Genomic DNA, 25,663 nt, shown 5'->3' on the forward strand with positions numbered 1-25,663 from the left:
AGGCCATCAGTTTAGCAGCCTTGAGGAACTAAATTCTTCCAACTACCACATAAGTTTGGAAGTAGATTCTTCTCCAGTCCAGCCTTCAGATGAGACCCCAGCCATGCCAACATCTTGATTGCAGCCCTGTGAGAGACCTTGAAATAGAACCATTTCTTGAAATAGAACCATTTCTGATCTCCTGACCCACAGAAACTGTGAAATAAATATGTGTTAAGGTACTAAGTTTGTAGTAATTTGTTACGCAGCAGATTGTAAATAACACGCAGATAAAACCAGACAGAACAGAAAAATAAAATGGCTTTAACTCTAGAAGTTTCCCCATGTAAAATTTTGAAAATGCTACTCTGCCTAAGGTCAAACCGTCATACATATATACGTATGAAAACACAGAAAGGTGTCTGGAAGGGTAATACCAAATTAAATCTTTATCCAAGAGGAATGAAAACCAGTATTCACACAAAAACCTATGCACAAACCTTGTGAATATATTAAAAACCAGTGACTTATGCACTTTAAAAAGGTGAATTATGTGGTATATGAATTGTATCTCCAAAACATTTAATTAAAAACCTGTACACAATTATTCATAGAAACTTTAAAATTGCTAAAAACGAGGAAGATCTCAGTTATCCTTCAACTGGCAAATGAATAAACAAACTGGTACAGCCACGCAATTGAATACTGCTCAGCAATAAAAAAGAATGCACTGCCAGTTCAGCAACATGGATAATTCTCAAATGCATTATGCCAGTTGACAGAGGTCAGACTCAAAATACTATGTACAGTGTGATTCTACTTATATGACACTGAAAAAAGCAGTACTATAAGGACAGAAAACAGGTTAGTGGTTGCCAAGGAGTGGGAGAAGCAGCCAGGGAGAACTTTGAGGAGGTAAAAATGTGCCAGGCCTTGGTCGGTGGTGGTACATAACTGTGCATTTGTCAAGACTCAGTGCTATACGCTGAAAAGGGCAGGTTTTACTGTAAGTAAGTTGTACCTCAATAAACATGATTTTTAAATGATTAAAACTTTGGTTTTTGTTTGTTTTGGTTCAGTTTTAAGGTTTACCATAAATCTATTGGTTTTAGATTCTAAGTTGTATATAAGCTTCTGTTTTAAAAGAATTTTTTTAAAAATCCTCTTATCGTCAACAATATTTAGTTGTGCTGGAAATTTTATTTTGGAATTGTTTAATAGAGAAAGACAATAAATAATGTTCAAGAACAGACATTGATTCATAACATCAAAGTATATTGTGAGAAGATGGTATTTCAGAATAGAGGAAGAATTTCTTATGTGCTGGTAAGATTATAGATAATCATTTCTGCATAGTTTTCATAGCTGGATTGCTTTAATAAAGCCACTTAAAGGTTAAGTTCTAGATTGCTTCATGTTGCTTATCAATGTTTTAAAGCTAAAATATAAAATTAGCTGTTAAGTTGGCTCAACCGGAAATTCAGTATATCCTTTAAAAAGAGAAATTTAGTAAGCAATGTGTCTAAAGAATGACATATGGTTGGGTACAGTGGCTCATGACTGTAATCCCAACACTGTGAGGCTGAAGTGGGAGGATCACTTGAGCCCAGGAATTTGAGACCAGCCTGGAAAACAGTGAGACCTGCATCTCTACAAAAAAACAAAAAATTACCCAGGCATGGTGGCACACACCTTGTGGTCCCAGTTGCTTGGGAGGCTGAGGTGGGAGAATCACTTGAGCCTGGGAGATCAAGGCTGCACTGAAGTCTCATCACGCCACTGCACTCCAGCCTGGGTGACAGAGCAAGACCCTGTCTCAAAAAAAAAAAAAAAAAGAACCCCCCCCCCACCAACAAAAAAGGCATGTGATCAGTAAAAAAGACATTATTTGCTTATATTATAGAGTGGTTCTAAAATATAGATTTTACATTGAGAAATTTTAATACTCTCTTTTTTCTTTTTTTTTGTTTTACTTTCCAAAGGTGAGGAATAAAATGCTTCCCGTTCTTCTGGATGGGCATCCTATCTTCATAGTTGGTTTGGACTTTGATAGGTGGATGGAAGGAATATTTTTATTAACCAAATAGAATCTATTTACAAAAATGGTTCATGTATATTACCATCATTCTTTTGTCAAAAAGTGTGTATATATGTTTGCATTTACATATATTTGTACATCTATATGACAGATGTATTTTAAAAGTTTCAACTTGAAGTAAAAGTACAACAGCTTGAAGTGTTGATAGCAGGCCACAGCCCTCTAACTCGTGTGATCTCCCATGCATGCTGCCAGAATAAAACCACCAGGAATGAATTCACTCCCCACTTCTCTGGAACCTCAGGACCCGCCCATTTCTCAGCAGTACTGTGAATTTTGAAGTTAAACTAAATTTTGGTACCATACCAACTGGAACTTAGGCTTTAAAAATAATGTTTCAAGGCCAGGTGTGGTGATTCATGCCTGAAATCCCACTACTTTGGGAGGCTGAGGCTGGAGAATCGCTTGAGGCTAGTGAGCTGTGATTGTACCACTGCACTCCAGCTCGGGGAACAGAGCAAGACCTTGTCTCTAAAAATAATAATAGTAATAAAAATAACACTTTATGACTATTTATTGCAAGGTCAGATTTACAGATTGTTATAAATTGTTGAGAAATTTTTGTGATTAGAATATGAAGGAAAAAGCTTTATTGGTAAAAGTGACATGTTAAGGGGCTATGAAGTAAATATGCTGCAGTTAATTATGCTAAGTTAAAATACAGTTTAGTTATTGGCTTTAAAATAAACTCTTCTTTTTTTCTTTAAAGTATACTATCTCAAAACTCATTATGTTGTCAGAGCCCTAGAGCTGGCTAGTGTAACACTGACTATGAATAGGTGGGCCCACCACTTGAGTTGAGGTGATTTCATGGTGTCTTTCCAGGCTCTTGATAGGGTGTCACTGCATGCAAGCCATGAATCTGTTTTGAGAATCCTCTCCATTTTCCCAAACAAAAACCTGTCCCAACAGTGACTATATCACTCAGCATTGGATCTAAATATAAAACTGGTGCTTTCAGTGTTTTTGGCAGATAGTGTTCCATAAGCTTTCCATCAGAAGGGATTTTAGACACCTTGGAGGTCCGTGCTACATCTTCACAGTTCCTCTGAATAAGCTTAGGTGGTCGTGTTACTTGCCTTTGACACCTCTGCATGTGTTTTAATGACTAGATCCAAACTGTGTTGTCCTTAAATCAAAAATTGGATAATTTTTAATATTTATGTATTAATCACACAGTATGCTCTCTGAAGTTCTCTTAAGCCTTCAGTTTATACTCTTAATTTTCTTTCTGAGCTGGGGAACTGACTTTGGACTTTGGTTACACAGAACATTGGTTTCCAATTTAGTTTAACTGAAATTTGCTGCTGATATGTTGAGTTTGTTCTTTAAAAAATATCTCATATATCTCGTCTTTCCTCCTTAGAAGAACAGACCTAACTAGCGAATGTATGAATGAAAATGCATCTATTTCAGAGCCGACATGAAGAGTTTAGTTTTTTTACTTTATAAACTGTGAATATGAGTATGCCAGCTGCATACAATGTAACTAATCATATTTAAATATATTTCACTTTCTCTTTGACTTGAGACCTTTTGAAGTCTGTATAAACTTGTTTTGAAATATAGTCTCCACTTACGAATGTCATAACAAAATACTTTTTTGCATGATAAAAAATTACTTTGATTACAAAAGGCATATTCTTTCATGGTTTCTGCAATGAGAGGAAGTGTAATGATTATTTTAATATTTCTATTAAATATGTTTAACTGTATATTTTTATGGCTGCTCTTTTATGTTATACACTGTTTCTTTGGGGTTGTTAATTGGTTTCTGAAAGGGAACTTCAAACTCCTTTACTACTGGCCTTCCATGGTTGGTCCCTATTAGGTTGTTGAGAGAACGTCGACCAACTCTTTGATACCCGCCAGGTAGACCGTAGTACCTGCTATGTCTGACACCCTGCATCCAGCTAAAACCAGAAACAGTGCTGGGCCTCCCTGTGGACAAGACATTGATTTGACCAGAAGCAGATGTCTGGCTAAGGCTGCCAACCAAAGGGTGGCCTTAGATGAAGGGCTTTGTTCAGTTAGGGGCGGAGGTCATTAATTTTTTTTTTTTTTTTTTTTTTTTTTTTTGAGACAGAGTCTTGCTCTGTCGCCCAGGCGTGAGTGCAATGGCGTGATCTCGGCTCACTGCAAGCTCTGCCTCCCAGGTTCACGCCATTCTCCTGCCTCAGCCTCCTAAGTAGCTGGGACTACAGGCACCCGCCACCATGACCGGCTAATTTTTTGTATTTTTAGTAGAGACGGGGTTTCACTGTGTTAGCCAGGATGGTCTCGATCTCCTGGAGGTAATTAATTTCTTTGGATGTTTGGACTAGGAGATGGGGAGAGACAGAGCAGAAAGAGAAACACAGATGCCACAAGAAGGAGGAACAGAGCTAACCCTGGATAGGACTGGACACAGCAGCCAGACCAAGAGAGGCATCTAGTGAGAAGCAGCTCTTCAGCCCTGGGCCTGGTGCACACATCACTCCTTGGTTTCTAAGAACCAAATTTGGCCCAGCACAGTGGCTCATGCCTGTAATCCCAGCACCTTGGGAGGCCAAAGCGGGTAGATCATGAGGTCAAGAGATCAAGACCATCCTGGCCAACATGGTGAAACCCCGTCTCTACTAAAAACACAAAAAAAATCAGCTGGGCATGGTGGCGTGCACCTGTAGTCCTAGCTACTTGGGAGGCTGAGGCAGGAGAATCACTTGAACCTGGGTGGCAGAGTCCAGTGAGCCGAGATCACACTACTGCACTCCAGCCTGGTGACAGAGTGAGACTCCGTCAAAAAAATAAATAAAAATAAAGCCAAATTCATACAGTCCCTGAGGAGTGGGAACTGATGCACATCTCTTGTATACAATAAGCTATGCTTGTGCTCTGAACAGTGTAAGATTGAGAATTGTATTCCTTTAAAGAAAGTTTGGCAGAACTGTAACTGAATTACTAACAAGGCACTGAGAAGGCATACCGTACTTTGTATTCTTTTTAAAGTCCCTGTTAGGTGGTGATGTAGCTGGAAGTGTATAGTATTGAGGATGTAAAGTTTCCCCTAAAAATTTTTTGGTATTTGGCGAATGGCATAACACATCAAAAAATTGGTTGTATCATATGATTAAATTGCAATGTGATGATTTCAACTTGGTGGAAGACTTCTACTTTGTCTTGGTATGTGAAAATCCCCTTTGCTTCAAACTTAATACACACCAAGGAAAACAACCTGATACAATTTTGCAAGTGTCTTTGAGCTAATGGTTTTTCATGGGTATTAAAAAGCATTGGGTTATTTATGTATAATTATGTAGAAAGAAAATATTTGTTCCATTCAAAATACGGTTACACGAAAAGGCATCTAGTTGTGACCTTCAAATTATTACTTACATACCTATAGAAAATTCCTATAAATAGGCTGGGTGCTATGGCCCACACCTGTAATCCCAGCACTTAGGGAGGCCAGGGTGGGCAGATCACCTGAGGTCAGTAGTCCAAGACCAGCCTGGCCAATATGGTGAAAACTTGTCTCTACGAAAAATACAAAAATTAGCCAGGCATGTTGGCCCATGCCTGTAGTCCCAGCTACTCAGCAGGCTGAGGTAGGAGAATCGCTTGAACTCGGGAGGGGAGGCTGCAGTGAGCCAAGATCACACACCACTGCACTCCAGCCTGGGCAACAAAGTGAGACCCCCATCTCAAATAAGGAAAGAAAATTCCTATGAAGAAACACTATACCTCTGAGTTTCAGTAATAGAGATGATTAACCCAGTTTCCCTGCAAGGATGTGCTCACTGTGAACAGATGTGGTTACCACTCCAGATGTCTGCCTAGCATTTGAGACAACAGTCCCTGTCACCCCTACCTCTCTCTGGGAACTTTTGCCCCACCACCATACAGAGGGGAAGTAGGCCCAGCCATAATTAACTGAAACAGATACAGAGTTATGACCTGAGCCTAGGCAATTAGGTTTTCTCAGGAATATGGATCTGGGACTAAAGAACTCAGCATCTTCCTGTGACTGGAATTGTAGCATGTAAGTACAGAAGCTTTGGAGTGCCCAGAAAGAGCAGAGAAAGCCAGCCAAGAGAGTGCCAGGTTTAAGTTGACAGAAGAGGTCAACAAAATCGTGAAGTGAGTGTTCTGGGGACCTGAGAGTCAAGGGACTGGATTCTATACAATGTCTCTGCATCGTCATAGTAAACTTCCTACACATGCTTTGAAAGTAAATATCAGATAATTTGGAGCACAGTATAATGGTAAAGTATAAACTGTGAACTTACACAAGGACACCACAATTTCCGCCTCACTGACGAATAACTTGGGGCATGTTCTTGACTGCTCTGAGCCCCCATTTCTTTATCTGTAAAAAGGAAATAAATTACATAGTTGTGAGTTATTGGATGACATAATAAAACCCAGCACAGAGGGCTGGACGCAGTGGCTCACACCTGTAATCCCAGCACTTTGGGAGGCCAAGGTGGGTGTATCACAAGGTCAGGAGATCGGGACCATCCTGGCTAACACAGTGAAACCCCGTCTCTACTAAAAATACAAAAAATCAGCCAGGCATGGTGGCGGGTGCCTGTAGTCCCAGCTACTTGGGAGGCTGAGGCAGAAGAATGGCGTGAACCCAGGAGACGGAGCTTGCAGTGAGCTGAGATTGCGCCACTGCACTCCAGCCTGGGCGACAGAGCAAGGCCCCATCTCAAAAAAAAAAAAAAAAAACCAGCACAGAGTAGGCATGCCAGCATTCTCTCCCTTCTCAGCCTGCAAAAAGATTTACCAACTTACCTCATTTTCTTCTGTTCCTTGTTCTGACCTCAGTGCATGACCCATAGCACCAAGTGTTACTGTCGTTTATGAGTGAACAATTGTGTTAATAAGGAAATAAATGGAATGTTTTCCAGCATTTTGACCTTATTTTTTAAAACTTTCTACCTCCCAGAGCTGGGAAGAGATTCCAGATTTCCAGACTTACTCCAGAGTCATGACTAATGCTGGACTTCATCTATAGCTCTTATTGAAATGTCAGAAAACATTTTTTGCCCCAAAAACTATTAACTGTTAAATTTATAGCATCAAACTGCATTTTTTAAAGGAGGCTTTTTGTTTTTTCTTTTTTGAGAGAGAGAGAGAGTCTTGCTCTGTCGCCCAGGCTGTAGTGCCTTGGCATAGTCTCAGTTCTCTGCAGTCTCTGCCTCCTGGTCTCAGGTGATTCTCCTGCCTCAGCCTCCCAAGTAGCTGGGACTACAGGTGTGCACCACCACATCCGGCTGATTTTTGTTTGTTTGTTTTTGGTAGAGACGAGGTTTTGCCATGTTACCTAGGCTGATCTTGAACTCCTGGACTCAAGTGATCCACCCACCTCAGCCTCCCAAAGTGCTGAGATTTCAGGTGTGAGCCACCACACCTGGCCAAAAGAGACTTTTTTTTTTTTTTTTTTTGAGACGAGTGTTGCTCTGTCGCCAGGCTGGAGTACAGTGGCATGCTCTCAGCTCGCTGCAACCTCCACCTCCTGGGTTCAAGCGATTCTCCTGCCTCAGCCTCCCGAGTAGCTGGGACTACAGGCACACGCCCCCACACCCGGCTAATTTTTTGTATTTTTAGTAGAGATGGAGTTTCACTGTGTTAGCCAGGATGGTCTCGATCTCCTGACCTCGTGATCTGCCCACCTTGGCCTCCCAAAGTGCTGGGATTACAGGCATGAGCCACCACGCCCAGCCCATGTCTGGCTAATTTTTTTTTTTTTTTTTTTTTGGATCTTAGTAGAGACAAGGGTTTCACCATGTTGCCCAGGCTGGTCTTGAACTCCTGAGTGCAGGCAATCCGCCCACCTCACCCTCCCAAAGTGCTAGGATTACAGGTATTTGGTTTTTTGTTTGGTTTTCAAGCAACCTTTCTAAATTTTGCTATGCTCACTCTTTCTTCACATGTTGGTACTGGCTAGATACAGATTTTGCTTTCCTATTGGAGACTCTTTTGAGAGCTGGCTATCCCCTCTTGCTCCTTTTCTTTTTTTTTCTTCCCTACTTTCAAGTTTCTTGCTCTTTTTCTTACCCCATAAGTTACCAGAAATTCATACCCCCTTGAGAGGGCTTTTTGTTTGAACTTCAGTCTTTAGTTTCATCAACTTTTCTAAGGAAATTGATCTGTTAATGAAAGTTGGCTTGCTTGACTTCAGAATATCTGTATTATTCAGTGATGTGTTTTTCTGGTTGTTTTGTTTGAGCATAGTGTAAATATCACCCATTGCATAGCTATGGCAGTGACATAAATCTAGCAGCATAAGATTGAGAAAAGCTAGAAGTCCCACCACAGATTGTATTTCAGTGAAAGGGATTCATTTTAACTGCTTATAAAACTAAGGAAAACTTATAAACATGGAAAACAATTATTAAACCCACCATATGCTCATACTGATATTAAATGGTGTGCCAGATTCTAGAAAGAGTTACCTTTTGGTAAGAGCACTGCTTGTTAACTATGGTTGGTTGCTTTAGATGTCTAGTGTGTACACAAAAGCATGAATTTTATTCCTTATAACCAAAGTAGAAACCTACTCTGAGCAATTTGACAAAAGGTTTACATTATTTATTTTAGTGTAGTTTAAGATTACAGTAAGATGCAATTCCCAAAGAGTGAAATATAAGGCTGGGCGTGGTGGATCACGCCTGTAATCCTAACACTTTGGGAGGCTGAGGCGGGTGGATCACCTGAGATCAGGAGTTCGAGACCAGCCTGGCCAACATGACGAAATCCCATCTCTACTAAAAATACAACAATTAGCCAGACGTGGTGGTGCGCACCTCTAATCCCAGCTACTAGGGAGGCTGAGGCAGGAGAATCCCTTGAACCTGGTGGGGCGGAGGCTGGAGTGAGCTGAGATCATGCCATTGCACTCCAGCCTGGGCACACTCTCAAAAAAAAAAAAAAGAAAAAGTGCAATATAACTTTTCACAAAATATGGAACTGTGGTAGTCTAGAACAATGTCTCAATATATCTCCTACACGAAGTATAATAGTAAATATCTGTATTTGGTGGCATAATATGCTCTTAGTATAAACCAAAAACACATGCTGAGCATTGGACATTGTCCAATGTTTAATTCATATGATTCATTCTGAGTTTCTGACTGAGATCATTCTTTCAGACTATGTGTATTTCTCCTGGGATCCATAAAATATGCAGCCCTAACATGATTTCATTTTTGTTTCCTTTCCTGGAAAAGGAGAAATCATTCAGATCAGCTTTCATATTGCCTTATAGGCAATGACTTCAAAATAGTTTGAAAGGGACTCCTTTGTTCTAGAACTGCTCTAACACAGTAGCCACTAGCCACATGTGGCTATTGAAAGATTGAAATGTGGTTATTCCAAATCAGGATGTACAGTAAATATAAAATACACACCAGATTTCAAAGGCTTACGTGAAAAAAGTAATGTGAAATATCTCACTAGTAGTTTTTATAGTGATTACATGTTGAAATTTTAACATTGTGAACATATTAGTTTAAATAAAATATATTGTGAAAATTAATTTCATGTTTCTATTTACTTTTGATAAAAGTACTACTAGAGGCTGGGTGTGGTGGCTCACTCCTGTAATCCCAGCACTTTGGGAGGCTGAGGTGGGAGGATCACGAGGTCAGGAGACCGAGACCATCTTGGCTAACACGGTGAAACCCCGTCTCTACTAAAAACACAAAAAATTAGCCAGGCGTGGTGGCAGGCGCCTGTAGTCCCAGCTACTAGGGAGGCTGAGGCAGGAGAATGGCGTGAACCCGGGAGGCGGAGCTTGCAGTGAGCTGAGATCGTGCCACTGCACTCCAGACTGGGCTTCAGAGCGAGACTCTGTCTCAGAAAAAAAAACACTACTAGCACATTTTTAAATTACTTGTAGTGATCTCATTTGTAACACATTACATTTCAATCGTATACTGCTTTTCTAAAGAGTCACTGCTAAGCCCTGAAATTAACTCCAAATACCTCCCTGGGATACAGTGCCAAGGAAGGGGCTTCCTTGGACTTCAACCTCTAAAAGTAAGCAAGAATTGAGAAATATCTTCTGCTTTGAAAAATATTCACTCCCCAATGCTAATACATCAATTACATATTATTCGGGGGCTAACTAAGCTCCTATTTTAAAATGTAAATTGAAGAAATTAGGCCAGAGTCATTCCCATCTTAGTGCCAATCATATAATCAGATAATTAGATTGCTCTTTCCCTAAAGCCTGTTTAGTTTTTTTGTTTGCTGGTTTTGTTGTTGTTGGGTTTTTTAATTTGTTTTTGTTGTTGTTGTTGTTGTTTTGAGATGGATACTCACTGTGTCACCCAGGCTAGAGTGCAGCGGCATGATCTCTGCTCAGTGCAACCTCCAACTCCTGGGTTCAAGCGATTCTCCTGCCTCAGCCTCCTGAGTAGCTGGGACTGTAGGTGCATGCCACCACGCCCATCTAATTTTTTTGTTTTTTGGTTTTTTTGTTTGTTTTGAGACAGTCTCGCTGTTTCCCAGGCTGGAGTGCAGTGGCACGATCTCGGCTCACTGCAACCTCCACTTCCGAGGTTCAAGCGATTCTCCTGCCTCAGCCTCCCAAGTAGCTGGGACTACAGGTGCATGCCATTATGCCTGGCTAATTTTTTGTATTTTTAGCAGAGATGGGGTTTCGCCATGTTGGCAAAACTGGTCTCAAACTTCTGGCCTCAGGTGATCCAGCCGTCTCAGATCAAAGTGCTGGGATTACAGGCATGAGCCACCACTCACAGCTCGCTAAGGCCTTTTGCCAAGACAAATTAGCTCTTAGAGAACCACAGGATTCCTTTTGTAATGTATTACAAGCTAAAGTCTTACCTACTCTTGAAGAGTAGAAAACATGAAAAGGTTCTATGTTAGCCCTTAGAATAATTAAAAATTCATAAGCTCTGAAGTAAAGACAGGTAATAAAATCATTGCATATGACAAAACAAAAGTTTAAATTGGCGTTTGTAAACTCTGCATGAAAGCCAGGTTTCTCACTACTAGAAAAAGAAAAAAAGTTATAAATAAGCCAAAGAGAATTCCAGAATGAATCCTGTGGTGCCAAATATATGTTAACTACAAGGAATAAGAGTGACCTTACACTGGAAACACCTTAACCATGGGCTAAGGTTAAAGATATAACAGCTTTCTCACACCCCTTACACAGCTACTCCCAATGTTAACATAACTGTTAACAAATTATCAAAACTAAGAAATTAGTCTTGGTATAGTATCACTAACTAAACTCCAGACCTCAGTCAGGTTTTCCCAGTCTTTCCTTCAGTGTCCTTCCTGTTTCAGGATTCAATCCATGATCCTTGACACTTGGTACTTTGTCAGATGTCCCGCTGTATGGGTTTGTTTGATGTTTTCCCATGATTAGGGATAGACACTGCAAGACTCAGAGCTACTTTACAAAGAAGCCTCTAGGGAGCTCCCCAGAGAAGACAGGGGAGACAACACAAGGACACGAGAGGAAATTTTAGCCTCTGACATCCATGGCTATATAGCGAAGAGTAAAAAAAGCCTAACTCCTAGCCAGAGAAACACAAAATCTCATACTAAAGCCTTATTTAACTCAGTTCCTTTCACCCAGTACATCATATACAGCCTCAAACAAAAAATTACAAAGCATACTAAAAGACAAGAAACCCCACAGTTTGAAGAGACAGAGCAAGCATCAGAACCAGACTCAGATATGAAAGAAATATTGGAAGTATCCAACCACGAATTTAAAATAACTAAGATTAACATGTTAGGGGCTCTAATGTAAAAATGGCAGAACATGCAAGAACAGATGGGTAATGTAAGCAAAGAGATAAAAACACTAAGAAGAAATGAAAATGAAATACTAGAAATAAAAAACACCATAACAGAAATGAAGAATGCCTTTGATGGGTTCATCAAAAGAATGGATATGGCCAATGAAAGAATCAGTGAGCTCAAAGAGATGTCAATAGATACTTCAAAAGCTGACACACAATGAGAAAAAAGAATGAAAAAGAAAAAACAGAACAAGAGTCAAGAACTGTGAGACAATTACAAAAGGTGGAACATGGAGACTTTTTGGAAATACCAGAAAGAGAAGAAAAAGAGAAAGAAAGCCGGGCGTGGTGGCTTACGCCTATAATCCCAGCACTTTGGGAGGCCGAGGCGGGCAGATCGCAAGGTCAGGAGATCGAGACCATCCTGGCTAACACGGTGAAACCCTGTCTCTACTAAAAATACAAAAAATTAGCGGGGCATGGTGGCAGGTGCCTGTAGTCCCAGCTACTCGGGAGACTGAGGCAGGAGAATGGCGTGAACCTGGGAGGAGGAGCTTGCAGTGAGCTGAGATCGTGCCACTGCACTCCAGCCTGGGCAACAGAGCAAGACTCTGTCTCAAAAAAAAAAAAAAAAAAAAAAGAGAGAGAGAAAGAAACAGAAGAAACATTTGAAGCAACAGTGAATGAAAATTTCCCCAAATTCATGATAGATAAAGCTATGGTCTGAATGTTTGTGTCTCCTCAAAAGTTATATTGAAACTTAATCCTCAATATGATAGTACTGAGGTGGGGCTTTTGGGAGTCAATCAGGTTACGAGGGCTCTATCCTCAGGACAGAGATTAGTGCACTTATGAAAGAAGCCCCAGGGAATTAGCTAGCCCCTGACACCATGTGAGGACAAAGCCAGAATGTGTCATCTATGAGGAAGCAGGGCCTCACCAGACACTGCTAGTGCCTTGGTCTTGGACATCACAGCCCCTAGAACGGTGAGAAATAAATTTCTGTTGTTTATAAACTCTCCAGTTTATGATATTTTTGTCACAGCAGCCCAGATGAACTAAGGTAGACATAAAGGAACAGATCCAGGAAGCTCAAAATACATCATTTCAATAATGATCTTTAAAACTTTGTATTAAATTATACTGATCATTCCGCTGACTGCTGAATGACCTGGCACCGTCTCAGGGTTTTAGTCTGGAGTTTTTGTTTATGCTCATGGCCTCACGGAGAACAATATTCACCTGAAGTGATGGCGCTTCTCTTTTTATGTTGTTGAGAAGCATGATTGGCTGTTTTTTTGCAAAATTATTCACAAACTTAAACTTTGATTCTGAATTATTGAAGTAACATGGTGAGGCAGAGTAATATGTGACTTAAATTTTATGGAGTACTAAGGAAAACGGGCAGACTTAATATAAAAGTGGTGCATTGGTGGTGCTTAAGGGCAAATACCGATAGCATGGTGTACAAATAAAGGATCCCGATGATTCAAACAGGTGGAAGTGATGGGAGAACTGAGTTGTCACACAGTACCATATCCACACTGTCACACAAATCTCACCTTTATTTATTCCCTTTTGCACTAATGTAGCCAGAAATGTGAAACGATGACAGTTTTTTCAGTAGGATTTTTTTTTAGTTTTTAGCATTGACCTTTGAGGTGCACTATTAAATTGCTCAGTCCATGAAAATAACGGATTGCTGATTTAAAAACTGGTTCCTTGCTTAGCTTCAGCAAAACAGCAAAGTATACCACATTAAATGTATATTGTTTATTTGATTTTTATTGACTTTGTTGTTTTAACTATTTAATTGCAAATCTGTCTTGGGGTTAACACTGTGTAAGAGTTTTAAGCATAAGAAGTTTGTACTTAGAGTTTAGATGTAGTTTTATATTTGTACATGTTGATGTAACATTTTAATAATAATAATTCAGGTCTGCTGGGCATGGTGGCTCACGCCTGTAATCCCAGCACTTTGGGAGGCTGAGGCGGGTGGCTCACCTGAGGTCGAGAGTTCAAGACCAGCCTGACCAACATGGAGAAACCCTGTCTCTACTAAAAATGTAAAATTAGCCAGGCATGGTGTCACATGCATGTAATTCCAGCTACTTGGGAGGCTGAGGTAGGAGAATCGCTTGAACCCGGAGGCGGAGGTTGTGGTGAGCCGAGATCGCACCATTGCACTCTAGCCTGGGCAATGAGAGCAAAATTCTGTCTCAGAAAAAAAAAAAAATCAGGTTAATTCTGGGATCTGAGCAAAGTTTTGCTCCCTTCCGAGAGGTGAACACGTTATGCAATTATTAATAATATCCCTGTGGGAAGGGGCTTTACAACAAATTATTTTACAGGTGAAGGGCAGAAATGAAAACATTTTCTAGAGCCACTCCTGCCCTTCACACTCAGGAATGTCGCAGTAGTCATATCTCTGTTCTGGATCAGTAGTATAGCACCAGGGCCCCTGCGCATCGTTGTCTGGATTCCTCCAGTCCCTCTGAGGGGTGTGTAGCAGGTGAGAATCTGGGGAGGATGGAAGAGAAGCACTTAGACTATATTCTAAAAATCAGCTTGCTATTAGCAAGGCAGAAGGAGATGCTCTTGATTCCCATCTGAGATTGTCATCCAAATGCATTTCAGCTGGGTGCTGCAGCATTTGTGTGGTCAGATTTTCAATTTCTCTATTGATAGGCTGCTTCTGGCACAGTAGCTAATATTACCATTGCTACTGTGACAGCCAAGTCTTAGACAGAGAGCCAAAATATTTCTATTGCACAGTCGGGAGAATTATAAAGGCCTCAAAAGCCTGCCATGGTCTTAATTCATTCCAAACACCTGCTTTTGTTAGTTACCCTTTTCTCTGTAAAAATTTTCGTAGTTAATACCATTTTGTCCATGTGAACTATGTGCCAGGAATTCCACTAACATCTTTCTACACATTCTCTCTTTTAGTCCTAACAAAAAAACCATTTGAGGAAGGTGTTATTATCCCTATTTTACAGATGAGAAGACTGAGTGGCAATGTAAAACAAAACAAAACAAAACTTGCCTAAGCATGAATAGCTGTGAAGAAGCAGATCAAGAATTCAAAGTTGATCTGTCTAATTCCAAAGTCCTAATTTTCTCTGAAATGCAGCTTGAATTATTGGGGATGGAGGAGGGATTTAAACTTATTTTCAGTTCTAGAGATGAGTTGCTGTATAGAGACAACCATTTAGATGACAATCACAAGACTTACAGTCTAGAAAGGCAGGTTTTATTTCTGGTTCTTCTGTGAACCTATTTGGGGTAACCCCCACCCCCCAAGACCTCAGTTCCCTCATGAAGATGAGCCTAGACTACCTCATAAAAATGGCCCAGAGTGTCTCCATGGCCCCCGATAGTCTCTGACTTCGCCATTTGGTTGAATCAGTTTTCATTAACTCACGGGGAATATTTGATCTGCTCATCTCATAGGGATATAGCAAAGGCAATTTGTTGAGTGTTGGGGGAATGGATAAAGTTGAGTAACAGGCACTAAGTTCCTATTTGATAAGTGTCGTTACTGAGAACTTAATGCCACCTAACACCAAACTTGGAAAAGCACAAAAAAATGCACTAAAATAAATAACAGGCAAGTTGCGACATTTGAATTTCACGTATCTTCATTTTCATTTTTATATTTTATTTACTATTTTGCTCCACAATTTGAGTCAAACATGTGATGAGAGTTCTAACTTGATATGTTTACTTCAGTCCCAAACATAGTCATCTGTGGTCTTTTCTCAGATTTGGCCTAAAACTCGTAGTTTCATTGATTTTTTTTTTTTTAACTAGGCATTCTTCTATGTTCTAGGTCTTCAAGAAACCTCCATACGCAAGAAAAAATAGAAAGCAACCATGTTCTACTATGGTGCCAAAAATAGTTGAACATCGACATCAAAAAGATTCTTTCTGTCTGCTTATTCACATATTCTGGTTTGAATTAAAAGTGATGAAATTATCCTAAATACAGTTGGCCCTCTGTATCCATGGGTTCCACATCCACAAATTCAACCAACTGTGGATGGAAAAGACTTGAAAAAGATGAGAGAAAATAAAAATATGACAATAAAACATAATACAAATAAAAACAATACAGCATAACAATGATTACATAGCATTTACATTATATTAGGGATTGCACAAGAGAAGGTATGTAGGTTATATGCAAATACTGCACCATTTTACATAAGGGACTTGAGAAGCATGGATTTTGGTAGCCACAGGGGTCCTGGAACCAATCCCTCACAGACACAGAGGGACAACTTTACAGTAGATGAACACAAAGATGAAAGGGAAAGTCTTACCTAGGTCTGCGGGGAGAAGTGGAACTCCATTTTTGACAGGTGATGCCATTTTTTGTTTTGGACATCGTCCCTCTGTAGTTCTTTCCATTCCCAGTCTTGCACTCTGAAAGATACACTGAAGGAAAGTCCACACAGTGGTCAAAGTCTTTCACAAGACACCACGTGAAGGTCTGCACAGAATAGTCACATTGAGAAAAAGATCTCATGCACCAGACCCCCTGTTTCAGCTTTCCAAAAGATCATCTTTTGCATCTGCAAAAAGGCTGCAGTAAACTGGGCCATTCCATACTTTGATTCATGTATTCAAATGCTACTTATGAGCTCTCTGTGTATCAAGCCCCACCAGGATGCTGGGGACACACGGGGCACAGTGCAGCCAGAGGCTTGGCCATCATAGAGCTCACATTCTAGTGGAAACAGGCAGGGGGGTTACAGTAAATATTCAAGGAAACAATATAAAATGAGATCACTTAATGATGATACATGTTACATACATGATGAGACAGAGTAAGAGAATGGGGAAAGGGTTTTTAGATGGGGGAATGGCAGGCTTTTCTGAGACTGAAAGAGGTCCAACCCACTTCTATTTCTTCAGGCTCCCAGTGATATGAAAAAGTGCCAAACAGGGCTATAGAATTGTGGTCTACTGTAAATGGTTTGCAGTAAAAGTTCTCAACCAGCTTCCACTCAACCAACTCACCAGTTAGACAATGGGCCCTCTCCTGTGTTTAAAACAGTCCGGTGCCCACCTGGGTCCACATGCAGCTGGCAGGTGTTTGCTAGTGTGCCCACCCATGTCTGTTCCCCCCAGGTGAGTTATGTGCTTACAACGAGTCATTTCTTTGCATTTTCCAACTTTCTTACATTTATATTTAATTAAAGATGATCTAAACTGAGAAATGAATGTGAAAAGAAACAAAGCTCTTTTTTGTTTGGTTTTTAAGTAAATTAAATGTTTTTAACAAGTTGAAATGTGAATCATTTAAAAAATTGCTATCAGATCCACAGAGGGCAATCCACTCATATAGTTGACTGTAAAGCTTGAGGAGGAATTCATAAAAATCTAAAGGTTTTACACATGCGGATTGATTAATAAATGTCGAGATATGGTCCACTTCAAAAATAAGGAAAGTAATTATTGTAGATGTTGCACTAGAGCATAGTTTATGCAGGAAATGCACCAGAGACCTTCTACTGGTGACCCCATACTCGAAGACAAAAAGCCTCTGCTCTACATCAAAAGGTGTCAAGTACACTTGTGTTTTCAATGAAAATATAAAATGTTTAAGGTATATTGGCACCATCATTTAAGGTTACCCACTTTAGCCATTTTTAAATTCACTGATCAATCACATGGGGAACGTATTCCTAACATACCTACAGCAAACTAATGCTTTTAACCCAATACTACGTATTATGATTGCCAGTACATCTTCATTGGGACATAGTATTACAGTAGACATAAGACACTCATCAAAGTGTAAACTCAAGGTACTTTGTGAAAGGGAGGTCTAGGGGTCAAGGAAGATTTGCAAAGGAGGTGATGATTGAGCTGACACCTAGGCGATAAGAAGGAGCTGGCACAGCAGGACAAAGGCGAAGAGGGTCCCAGGCAGGAGGGCATGTGCTTGGGGTGGTGAAGGAACAGAAGTAAGGCCAGAAACTTTGTAGAAAAGTTTAGCAAGCCAAGCAAACAGCAGCCGGGGGTTACGTAAATAATGCCGGGCCCTGGCATATTTGGGAAGTCTTTGGGTCTTATTTTAAGGGCACTAGGAAGGGCTTTAAACAGGGAAGTTACATTTCTTCGAGATCAGGTGTACAGCTACAAGTAGCCCCAACCAGTGGTGATAGGGTCTTGGACTCGGTGAAGGCAGTGTGGCTGGTGGCAAGTGGCAGAAGTAAATGTGATCTAACACTGACTGTTCCTGGCAAAACCCTGGCAGGTAAGTTAGCAGCAGGTCAGTATCCCACAGCAAAGAAACAAGGACCAAAAAATGACTGACTTTTGACTTTTCACTTCTTTTTTGTTTGTATGTACCCACCAGAGTTTATATAACCTTTCGCTCCCTTCTGTCACTTTGAAAACAAGCAAACTAAGCCTTCAAACTTCAGGCTTCAAACTCAACCTACAGTCATTCCCATGTTCCTTCTGGTTAACAATTTACAAATGACATATTTAAATGTTAGCATTTTGTAGATAGAATCAGGAGAATCAGGGTTTTTTGTTGTTTTTTTTTTTAAATCTGGTACAATTAGGTGATCCTATTTAGTTTACCGTTTGCTTGCTACTTGTAAGAACTAATAACTTCACCAGATAAAGTTTAGATTTAATCTATACTTTAATCTCAAGAATTCAAGATAAATAGTGGTAAGGAAGAAAGTACAATGCGTACAGCTAATGAAACCCAGGAAGATGAGTCAATGCATAGAAATAATTCCAACCCAAATAAATACTATTTAAAATGCTACTTAGAGTTTTGCCGTGATACTAGACACAATATGGCAAATCATCCTCAAGAATACAAGAACTAAGGTGTTTCCAGTCCTCTTTAACACCTGTTATGCAGAGTATTTGGAGAGCTAAATTGTTATTATTAATGGTCTTAATACCTGGCCACCAACACAGTAGAGGAAACAGTTTTTAAAGTGTCATACATCTCTTCAAATATTCATATGCTTAATGAAACATTTGCACATCTAAAAAGGCATGCAATTTCTATTGAAATCCTGTGTGCCTCTTATTCTAAGCAGTGGGACTATTGACCCACATTTTAAAATAAACTATAGAAAAGGAACTGTAACTTTTACACATTTTTAAAAGACAACATTTCAGAAATCTGAGAAAAATACAGACCATGTCCCGCAAAATGTGAAAAATTTAAAGTAAAAAATAAGATTTGTGTCCCAATCTAAATGTTTCTGAGGATTAAAACACCTCAGTATTTCTGTTTTACAAGGCTTCATCCAGATATTAGGGCCCAAGGACCATGGTCACCCTGCAGAATAAGAAGCCAAGACCAAAAGGAATGCTTAGACTTCCCATCTCCTTGTTAAATATAAAATAATATTTTAAAAATCTTATTTTCAGGGTCATAGAGGTAGAAGTGATTTTGTAAATCTAATCCTTTCATTTTTTGAACAACAAAAAAATTAAATCTAGGAGGTGAAGTAATATACTCAAGCTGACATGGTTAGTTAGTAATCAAATCCTGTCCTAACTCAGAATTCAATTTTACAACACCATAGCGCCTTCCTCCTCTGGTCTCATAAATTAAAGATAGAATAGAGAAAGAGGAAGAGTGGGAGGATGGGGAGGACAGTAGGAGGAGGAGGAAGAAAATGTACTCACTTTACTTTTCAAATAAAACTACATCTCTCATCCTGATGATTATTGAGGACTTCCTGTTTTCAGCCATTATCACACACTGTTGCTCTTTACTGTGATATTGGAATGCCCTGCAGAACGAAGCAGGAAATCCAATAAGTATTTTTCTTTATTTAAAGAAAACAAATGTTTATTAATAAGTGAGAAATGCTAAAGATCACTGAATATCTTGGGGGACCAGAGAGCTCAGAATTGCTGCCTCTTTCAGTTATTTGGGCATGGCATTGATGAAGTACTGAACAAAATACACCAACGTGGCAGTAAATCTTATCTGCCCTTACCTTCCCTCCCTCATAATTTTCTCTTTCTTTCTGTTTCAACTGCTTTACTTCTTCTTCACTCATCTTCTTAATTTTTGTTTTTGGGTCAGAAAGAAGCAACTCTGGTTGCTTTGAACCCATTCCCCAAGATAGTCCATCTCCATGACCTCCCAACTCTGATCAGTTCCCCTGAACCTCTGCTCCACATTTCACCCTGCCCTGGCCCCTGACCCCTCCCATCTCCATCCCGTGGTCCTGCTATGGGTGCTCAGTCTGGCATGCATAGCTACTTTCCCAGGCTCATCACCTACACAAAGTCTCTGCTTTAGTCAACTTGATCTCTTAATGGTCCCCCTCAGAAAGTGCAGGGCCGCATCTTCCCCTGCCTTCCTGGTGCTTTTCAAGAGCTCTCTCAACTCCAAACCCAGCTCAGTTCCCACCTCCTCCCTGAGCCTTCTCTAGCTGCCTCAACCTTAGGCATTGTTCTTTCTTCTGGATCTGGGTAGAGCATGCATTGATTATGCCTGTACCTCACTTAGGCTGTCTTTTTTTTTTTTTTTTTAGCATTATATCCAGTCACCTTAAATACTGAAGGGCAGGCACTGGATCTTGTAGCTATAAGTCATTGCTCAGATCTATCTAGGACACTTTCATTCATATGATCCTCAACAAACATTTACTGATGATGATGTTAAAAACTGGAGCTCAGAACAATAACTGCTAATGTCTATGTCCGGTGTAAAAACAACTAACTTCCTTTTAGGGTATTTTTCTAACGAAGACTCCAGTAAACCTTAACAAGAGGCTGTTAGTATGGCTTCACATACTATGAGCAAATATAGTTCCAAACTCTGGCTCCATAAATTTCTCTTTCCTCTTAAATCGTTAATAAATTTGTGAGTAAATTACTTGCCATCTGAATTACAGATTTCTGGGTAGGTGCAACGACGATGAAAATACCTGCAGGTGAATTCTTTGTCCTCCTCACATTTTGCTGCACATTCTTCTCTGCTTCCTGCCCCCAGCTGCTTCTTAGTGACACTGAACAGTGAAGACCCCTGGGTATTCACATAGTCATCCAGAGGCTCTCCTTGACCTAGAGGTGGGAGATCCAAGTGGAATAAATGGTCAGTAAATCAATGCCGATGTCTAATTGTCATGACTTCCTTTTAATCTATTTGGTTTGCATTAACCAAATAAAACTTGCTGTTTACTGGAAGTAGAATGGGTAGCTATGAATCAAAATGTTTAGTTAAGAACACACAGTTGGGCATGTGGACATAAATAAAGATGGCAACTAAAGACACTGGGGACTACCAGAGAAGGGAGAGAGGGAGCGAGGCAAGGGCTGAAAAACCACCTATTTAGTAGGTATTTAGCTCACTACCTGGGTGATGGGAACCATTTGTACCCCAAAGCTCAGTGTCACACCATTTAGTGATGTAACAAACCTGTACATGTACCCCTGACTCTAAAAGTTGAAATTATAAAACAAAGAAAAACAGTTTCATTAACAGATTGCAAGATAGTAAAAGATTAGCTGGATTGATAAACAGGTTAGAACTATGGAACCACTACTATGTTACCATATTAGTGGATATAAATCCTTAAACAAGAACAAATTTTATGTTTGCTATCAATTGTGCCATGTCATGAGAGAAGAGTAAGGCACCATCAGTGGCAGTTGTGTTACCAAGATTGATGATGATTTGTTCATCCTTGGGTAGAAATGGAACTTGGAGGCCATTGTTTGATTTCCTACAATATGCGCTTTGGTTCTGACACTGTCACTTGAACTGGTGGGAAGCATCCTCTGAATGGTCCCTCCTTGAGACACATAAATTTTGGTGCATAGATGATGGTGGAAATAAACAAGAACTGAACTAAATTATGCTGCCACCTTGGACAAAAATTGGGCAAAACACTGGAGGGTAAGAAGCTCCCCAACAAAGAAGGCCATTTTTGTACTGGGCTGATGACAGTCACACAACACTACTAACTGGGGAGAAATCAGTTTTTCCAAGGTGTTGACAGGTATCTGCATTTTGGAGGAAATTGTAAAAAAGCAGAACCTGGGACAAATACTGGTCTTGGTTTTTCTTTGAGATCAAATCTGAGACAACGAATCTGTCCGAAAGCTGCTTTCTGCCTGGTCGTGGCAGAGGGTGGCCAAGGGGGCCTCAGCTGTGCTCCCACCACAAGGCTACAGGGTGTTCCCTTGTCCTGAGGCTCTTGCGGACATCTGGCTGAGCTTTGGTAGGTCTATTCCAAGCCTGGAGATGCCAGCTCCATCCTTCGCACAGAATGCTAGTGATTTTCACAGGGGTAAGAGGCCAAAAGAGGCTAATAAAATGAAGATAGCCAAGCTCCATGGAATTAGACAACAGGACAACCTTGACCACTTTGAGGGGCGTGGTGGGGGCCGCAGGCAGAGGGAGTGGGTTATAGAGCGACTAGGAGAGCAGTGGAGGCGGCAGCAGGAGACAAGCCTGGCTCTGAAGACAGCGAGCCCTCCAGGGAACATGCGGTCAGGGGAGGTTCTGAAAGATGACACACTGCAGAGCGCATTGGTTTGTATGCTGATGACAAATATCCAGTAGGAAGGCAAATGAACAGATTCTCCTTCTCAGAAAGGCCCGTCCTGACCTCCTGAGGGTACACAGAGCACAAGGGGCAGGACAGGGAGGAGGATGCATGCTCATCGATTCATGCAAAGTCCTTGGCCAAAGTCCCCCTGCTCCCCACCTCTGGGACTTTGTCCTTCCTCAATTTAAGACATTCCGGGCTGGAAAAATGGATTATTGAGCAGGAGTTGGCTGATGCATTCTAAACCTAATCCACTAAAAAGCACTTGAGAGATGTATCAAAAGATCACAAAGAAATAGATGCTTTAGGCCCATATCCATGTCTTTACCCCGCACTTTCTGCCAACTTGAACTCTCATTTCCAAGAAGAGTTGTGTTTTGGTTAATTCTATAGCTCACAGTGTGACTTCAAAACACACAATAAATCCACAAAGTGTGTCCTACGGTGAGTTCAGTTAAACTTTCTGAAGAGTTTTTTTGAAGTATAGCAGAGCAGGCTACAACTGATATTCAAAAAAAGAAAACTTCCATTTATTTCCCCCTTCAATTAAGTTCTCTGTGTCATGTTATTATGCTTCATAGCGCATCACTGCTGAGATCCCCTCCCCAGCTCATGTCCCTAGGAAATATCCCAAAACAGAATCAAACTTTAATTTTTCTTTTTAATTTGAAATAATTTTCCCCCATTTTTTTTTCTCTTATTCACCTCTAGGACTCATATGGCAATAGGATTTGACAGGGCTTATTTGCTGGCAAGGAAACATCAAACAAATCTTTTAGTGGAAAAATACATTTATATTATAGGCAAAATGCAGATGTATATTGCTACTGATGCAAATGTATTTTATTAATGGTGTGAGAATTTTTTCCTCACTGTGGTGTGTGAATGTGTATCCATATTTGCATGTGTAAAAGACTTAATTTGTGAAATGGAAGATGTTTCTCCAGTTCCCACTAAGCATGGCTGTAAAAGAAACTTTTTCCTCTCCCCGGGCATTGCAGCACACTGGAAAGATGATACATCCACAGAAAGCCTGGCTTTCCAAAAGAGCTTATGAGAGAATGCTCCCCCCAGGTTGGTTAAAACATATGTTAATCCTGTGGCAGAGAAGTTTGTTCTAGCCTTTGGGTGTAGCCCACTGAATAAGTTCACAGTGATCTATGTCATAGTTTCCATGCATTGAAATATAATATTCATACCCCCAACATACACCAATTTCTTACAAAAATTTCTTTAATTTTCTCCTGCTCTGTATTTTGTTTGATAGCTCCTTGAATGGCTTCCACTAAATTCAAATGTATTTGACTCTAAAGTGCAACTTGTAAAATTTTATCTGGTAATTTATAGATTGAATTTCAAGTATACATTATTTACATGAAGAACTACTAGCAAATCGTATGATTCCGTTTGTATGAAATGTTCAAAATGGCAAAGATATAAATACAGAAAGTAGATTAGTGGTTGCCAGAAGCTGCAGATCGGGGGTAACAGCTAAGGAGAGTGGAGTGCGTTTTTGGGGGTATGAATAGTTTTAAAATTTATTCTGATGGTGGCTGCACAACTCTCAATATATTGAAATCCATGGGATTGTATGCCTAAATGGGTGAATTCTATACATTAATTATATCTCAATAAAGCTTTTTTTTTTTAAAAAAAGAAAAAGAACTACTAGGACATGTTTAGAATATTATTTCAAAGGCTCAAACAAAGCTGAAAAGTGAGAAGAGCCCTAGATTCCTTCTGGGAAACCTGGCTTAAATCCAGTTTTCTTTATTTCCCAGATTTGAGAATTTGGTCACTGAGCAAATAACATGATTTTCCTAAGTCTAGATTTCTTTGTTTATAAAATGAGGATGAATATGCTACCCTACCTATACCGTGAGCTAAATAAGCTAGTATTTGTAAAGGACACACACTCACACTCACATTCACACACAGGTATGTACGTATGTGTAAAACTGTAGTGACCTAACCCAAGCACTAAGTGAGTATTTGTTGAATCACTATCTGCACACAGCATCTGGCAAATGGATGCGTGTGGTTTTTCCGGGGATTAGAGGCAAACGTATACTGATGGAAAGCCTTCCTCAGGCCATAACAAAGGGAGAAATGCTGAGTCCCTGACCCTGCCGCCACAATGAACTGGTGAGAGAACAGAATATATTCAAAGAGAAATTTCATTGTTTTAACTTGCAAGTGAGGGGAGCATGACACCGTTAACAGAGATTATATAGTCAAACTGAGAACCAGGCGAAGAGCTTAGCCGTCCTTTGCATAGTTAGCTACATTGGCTCTTTTTCAATTAGACTGGCCATTATGTGGGTGCACTCATTTAGATTTGAAAAATCACCCATTATTTTCTCTGCACATTCATTCCAGCACCCTGACAATCTTCACAGGAAAACTAAACTTATTTCTTGAAGAATTCCTCAATCTTATACAAGATTTTCAACTGGGAGTTTCATGAATCAAAAATTAAATGAATTGCACATAAAGCCATGGCGTATGTATTTTTACTGCATTGTGGGAGAAAAAATAATTATTATAATTTAAAAAAACTATGTCTTACCTGATTTCAGAAATAAGAGAAGTAGAAGAACCACTTCCTTATGTTCCATTTTGGGACTGGCCAGCAGTGCCCAGAAAGTGTGTCCCAATCCCAGGATGTTGTTGACTTACATGAGAGTAAACGCATCCACAAACCAGATAGTCAAATTAAGTTAATGATTCTCTCAGAGACCCACGCCACTGGCTCAGCAGGGTTCAAACATTACCTTGAATAAAGGGTCCTTACAAAATGATTGAGGGTGGAATCTGCAATAGATGCCGGGAAGTGGTGAAAGCAATCTCCCCCCTCAGCTGCTCCACGCTGCCTTCATGTCTCCTTACTCCTTCCCTCACCCTTGTACTTTATCTCTCACAATTAGTCTTATTTCCTCCCCTCTTCTTTTATTCCCTTTCTTTTGGAGAAAATGAAATCATAAAAGTATCTCACATTTGCTGGAACCTTCCATGACGAGACCCTCTGCCAAGCGCTGCACGTCCATAGCCTCCCTCAAGCTTCCCAACAGGCAGTGCTGTTCTCATTCCTGCTGTACAAGGGATGGGGCTGAGGCCTTCCCCAAGGTTGTGTCGCTACCCAGGGGTGCAGCTGATAGACAAAACCCTTTCAGGTCTTGGATGACAAACTTAAGTTAGGTGTAAATGTTAATATCTCCACATCCTACACCAAATGACATAGAAATTACGACATAAGTGAA

The 25,663-nt window shown here is 40.2% G+C and overlaps 2 protein-coding genes across 4 annotated transcripts in view; one reads left to right on the forward strand and one right to left on the reverse strand.

Moving 5' to 3' along the window:
• The window catches only part of LOC101131768 (ranBP2-like and GRIP domain-containing protein 4), a 75,047-nt gene extending 59,223 nt beyond the window's left edge, over positions 1 to 15,824 (forward strand). For 2 of the 3 annotated variants that reach the window (XM_031007798.3, XM_063695729.1), the window contains one exon: positions 1,962 to 3,792. In XM_031007798.3, the coding sequence (XP_030863658.3) occupies positions 1,962 to 1,972 (11 nt within the window). In that variant the 3' untranslated portion in view covers positions 1,973 to 3,792. Of the gene's footprint in view, positions 1 to 1,961; positions 3,793 to 15,679 lie in introns of those variants that run through there. The other variant, XM_055378219.2, reaches the window with a different exon arrangement.
• Positions 15,471 to 25,080, reverse strand: PLGLB2 (plasminogen like B2). The gene is made up of 4 exons (XM_031007816.2): positions 24,973 to 25,080; positions 20,778 to 20,913; positions 19,522 to 19,628; positions 15,471 to 16,287 (listed from the first exon to the last, which is right to left on the reverse strand). The coding sequence occupies exons 1-3, from the start codon at positions 25,019 to 25,021 to the stop codon at positions 19,523 to 19,525; spliced, it is 291 nt and encodes a 96-aa protein (XP_030863676.1). The 5' UTR covers positions 25,022 to 25,080; the 3' UTR covers positions 15,471 to 16,287; position 19,522.
• Positions 25,081 to 25,663: the final 583 nt, after the last annotated feature.

This window comes from Gorilla gorilla, chromosome 12 (genome assembly GCF_029281585.2).
Source record: "Gorilla gorilla gorilla isolate KB3781 chromosome 12, NHGRI_mGorGor1-v2.1_pri, whole genome shotgun sequence".
In the NCBI taxonomy this organism is placed as follows: domain Eukaryota; kingdom Metazoa; phylum Chordata; class Mammalia; order Primates; family Hominidae; genus Gorilla; species Gorilla gorilla.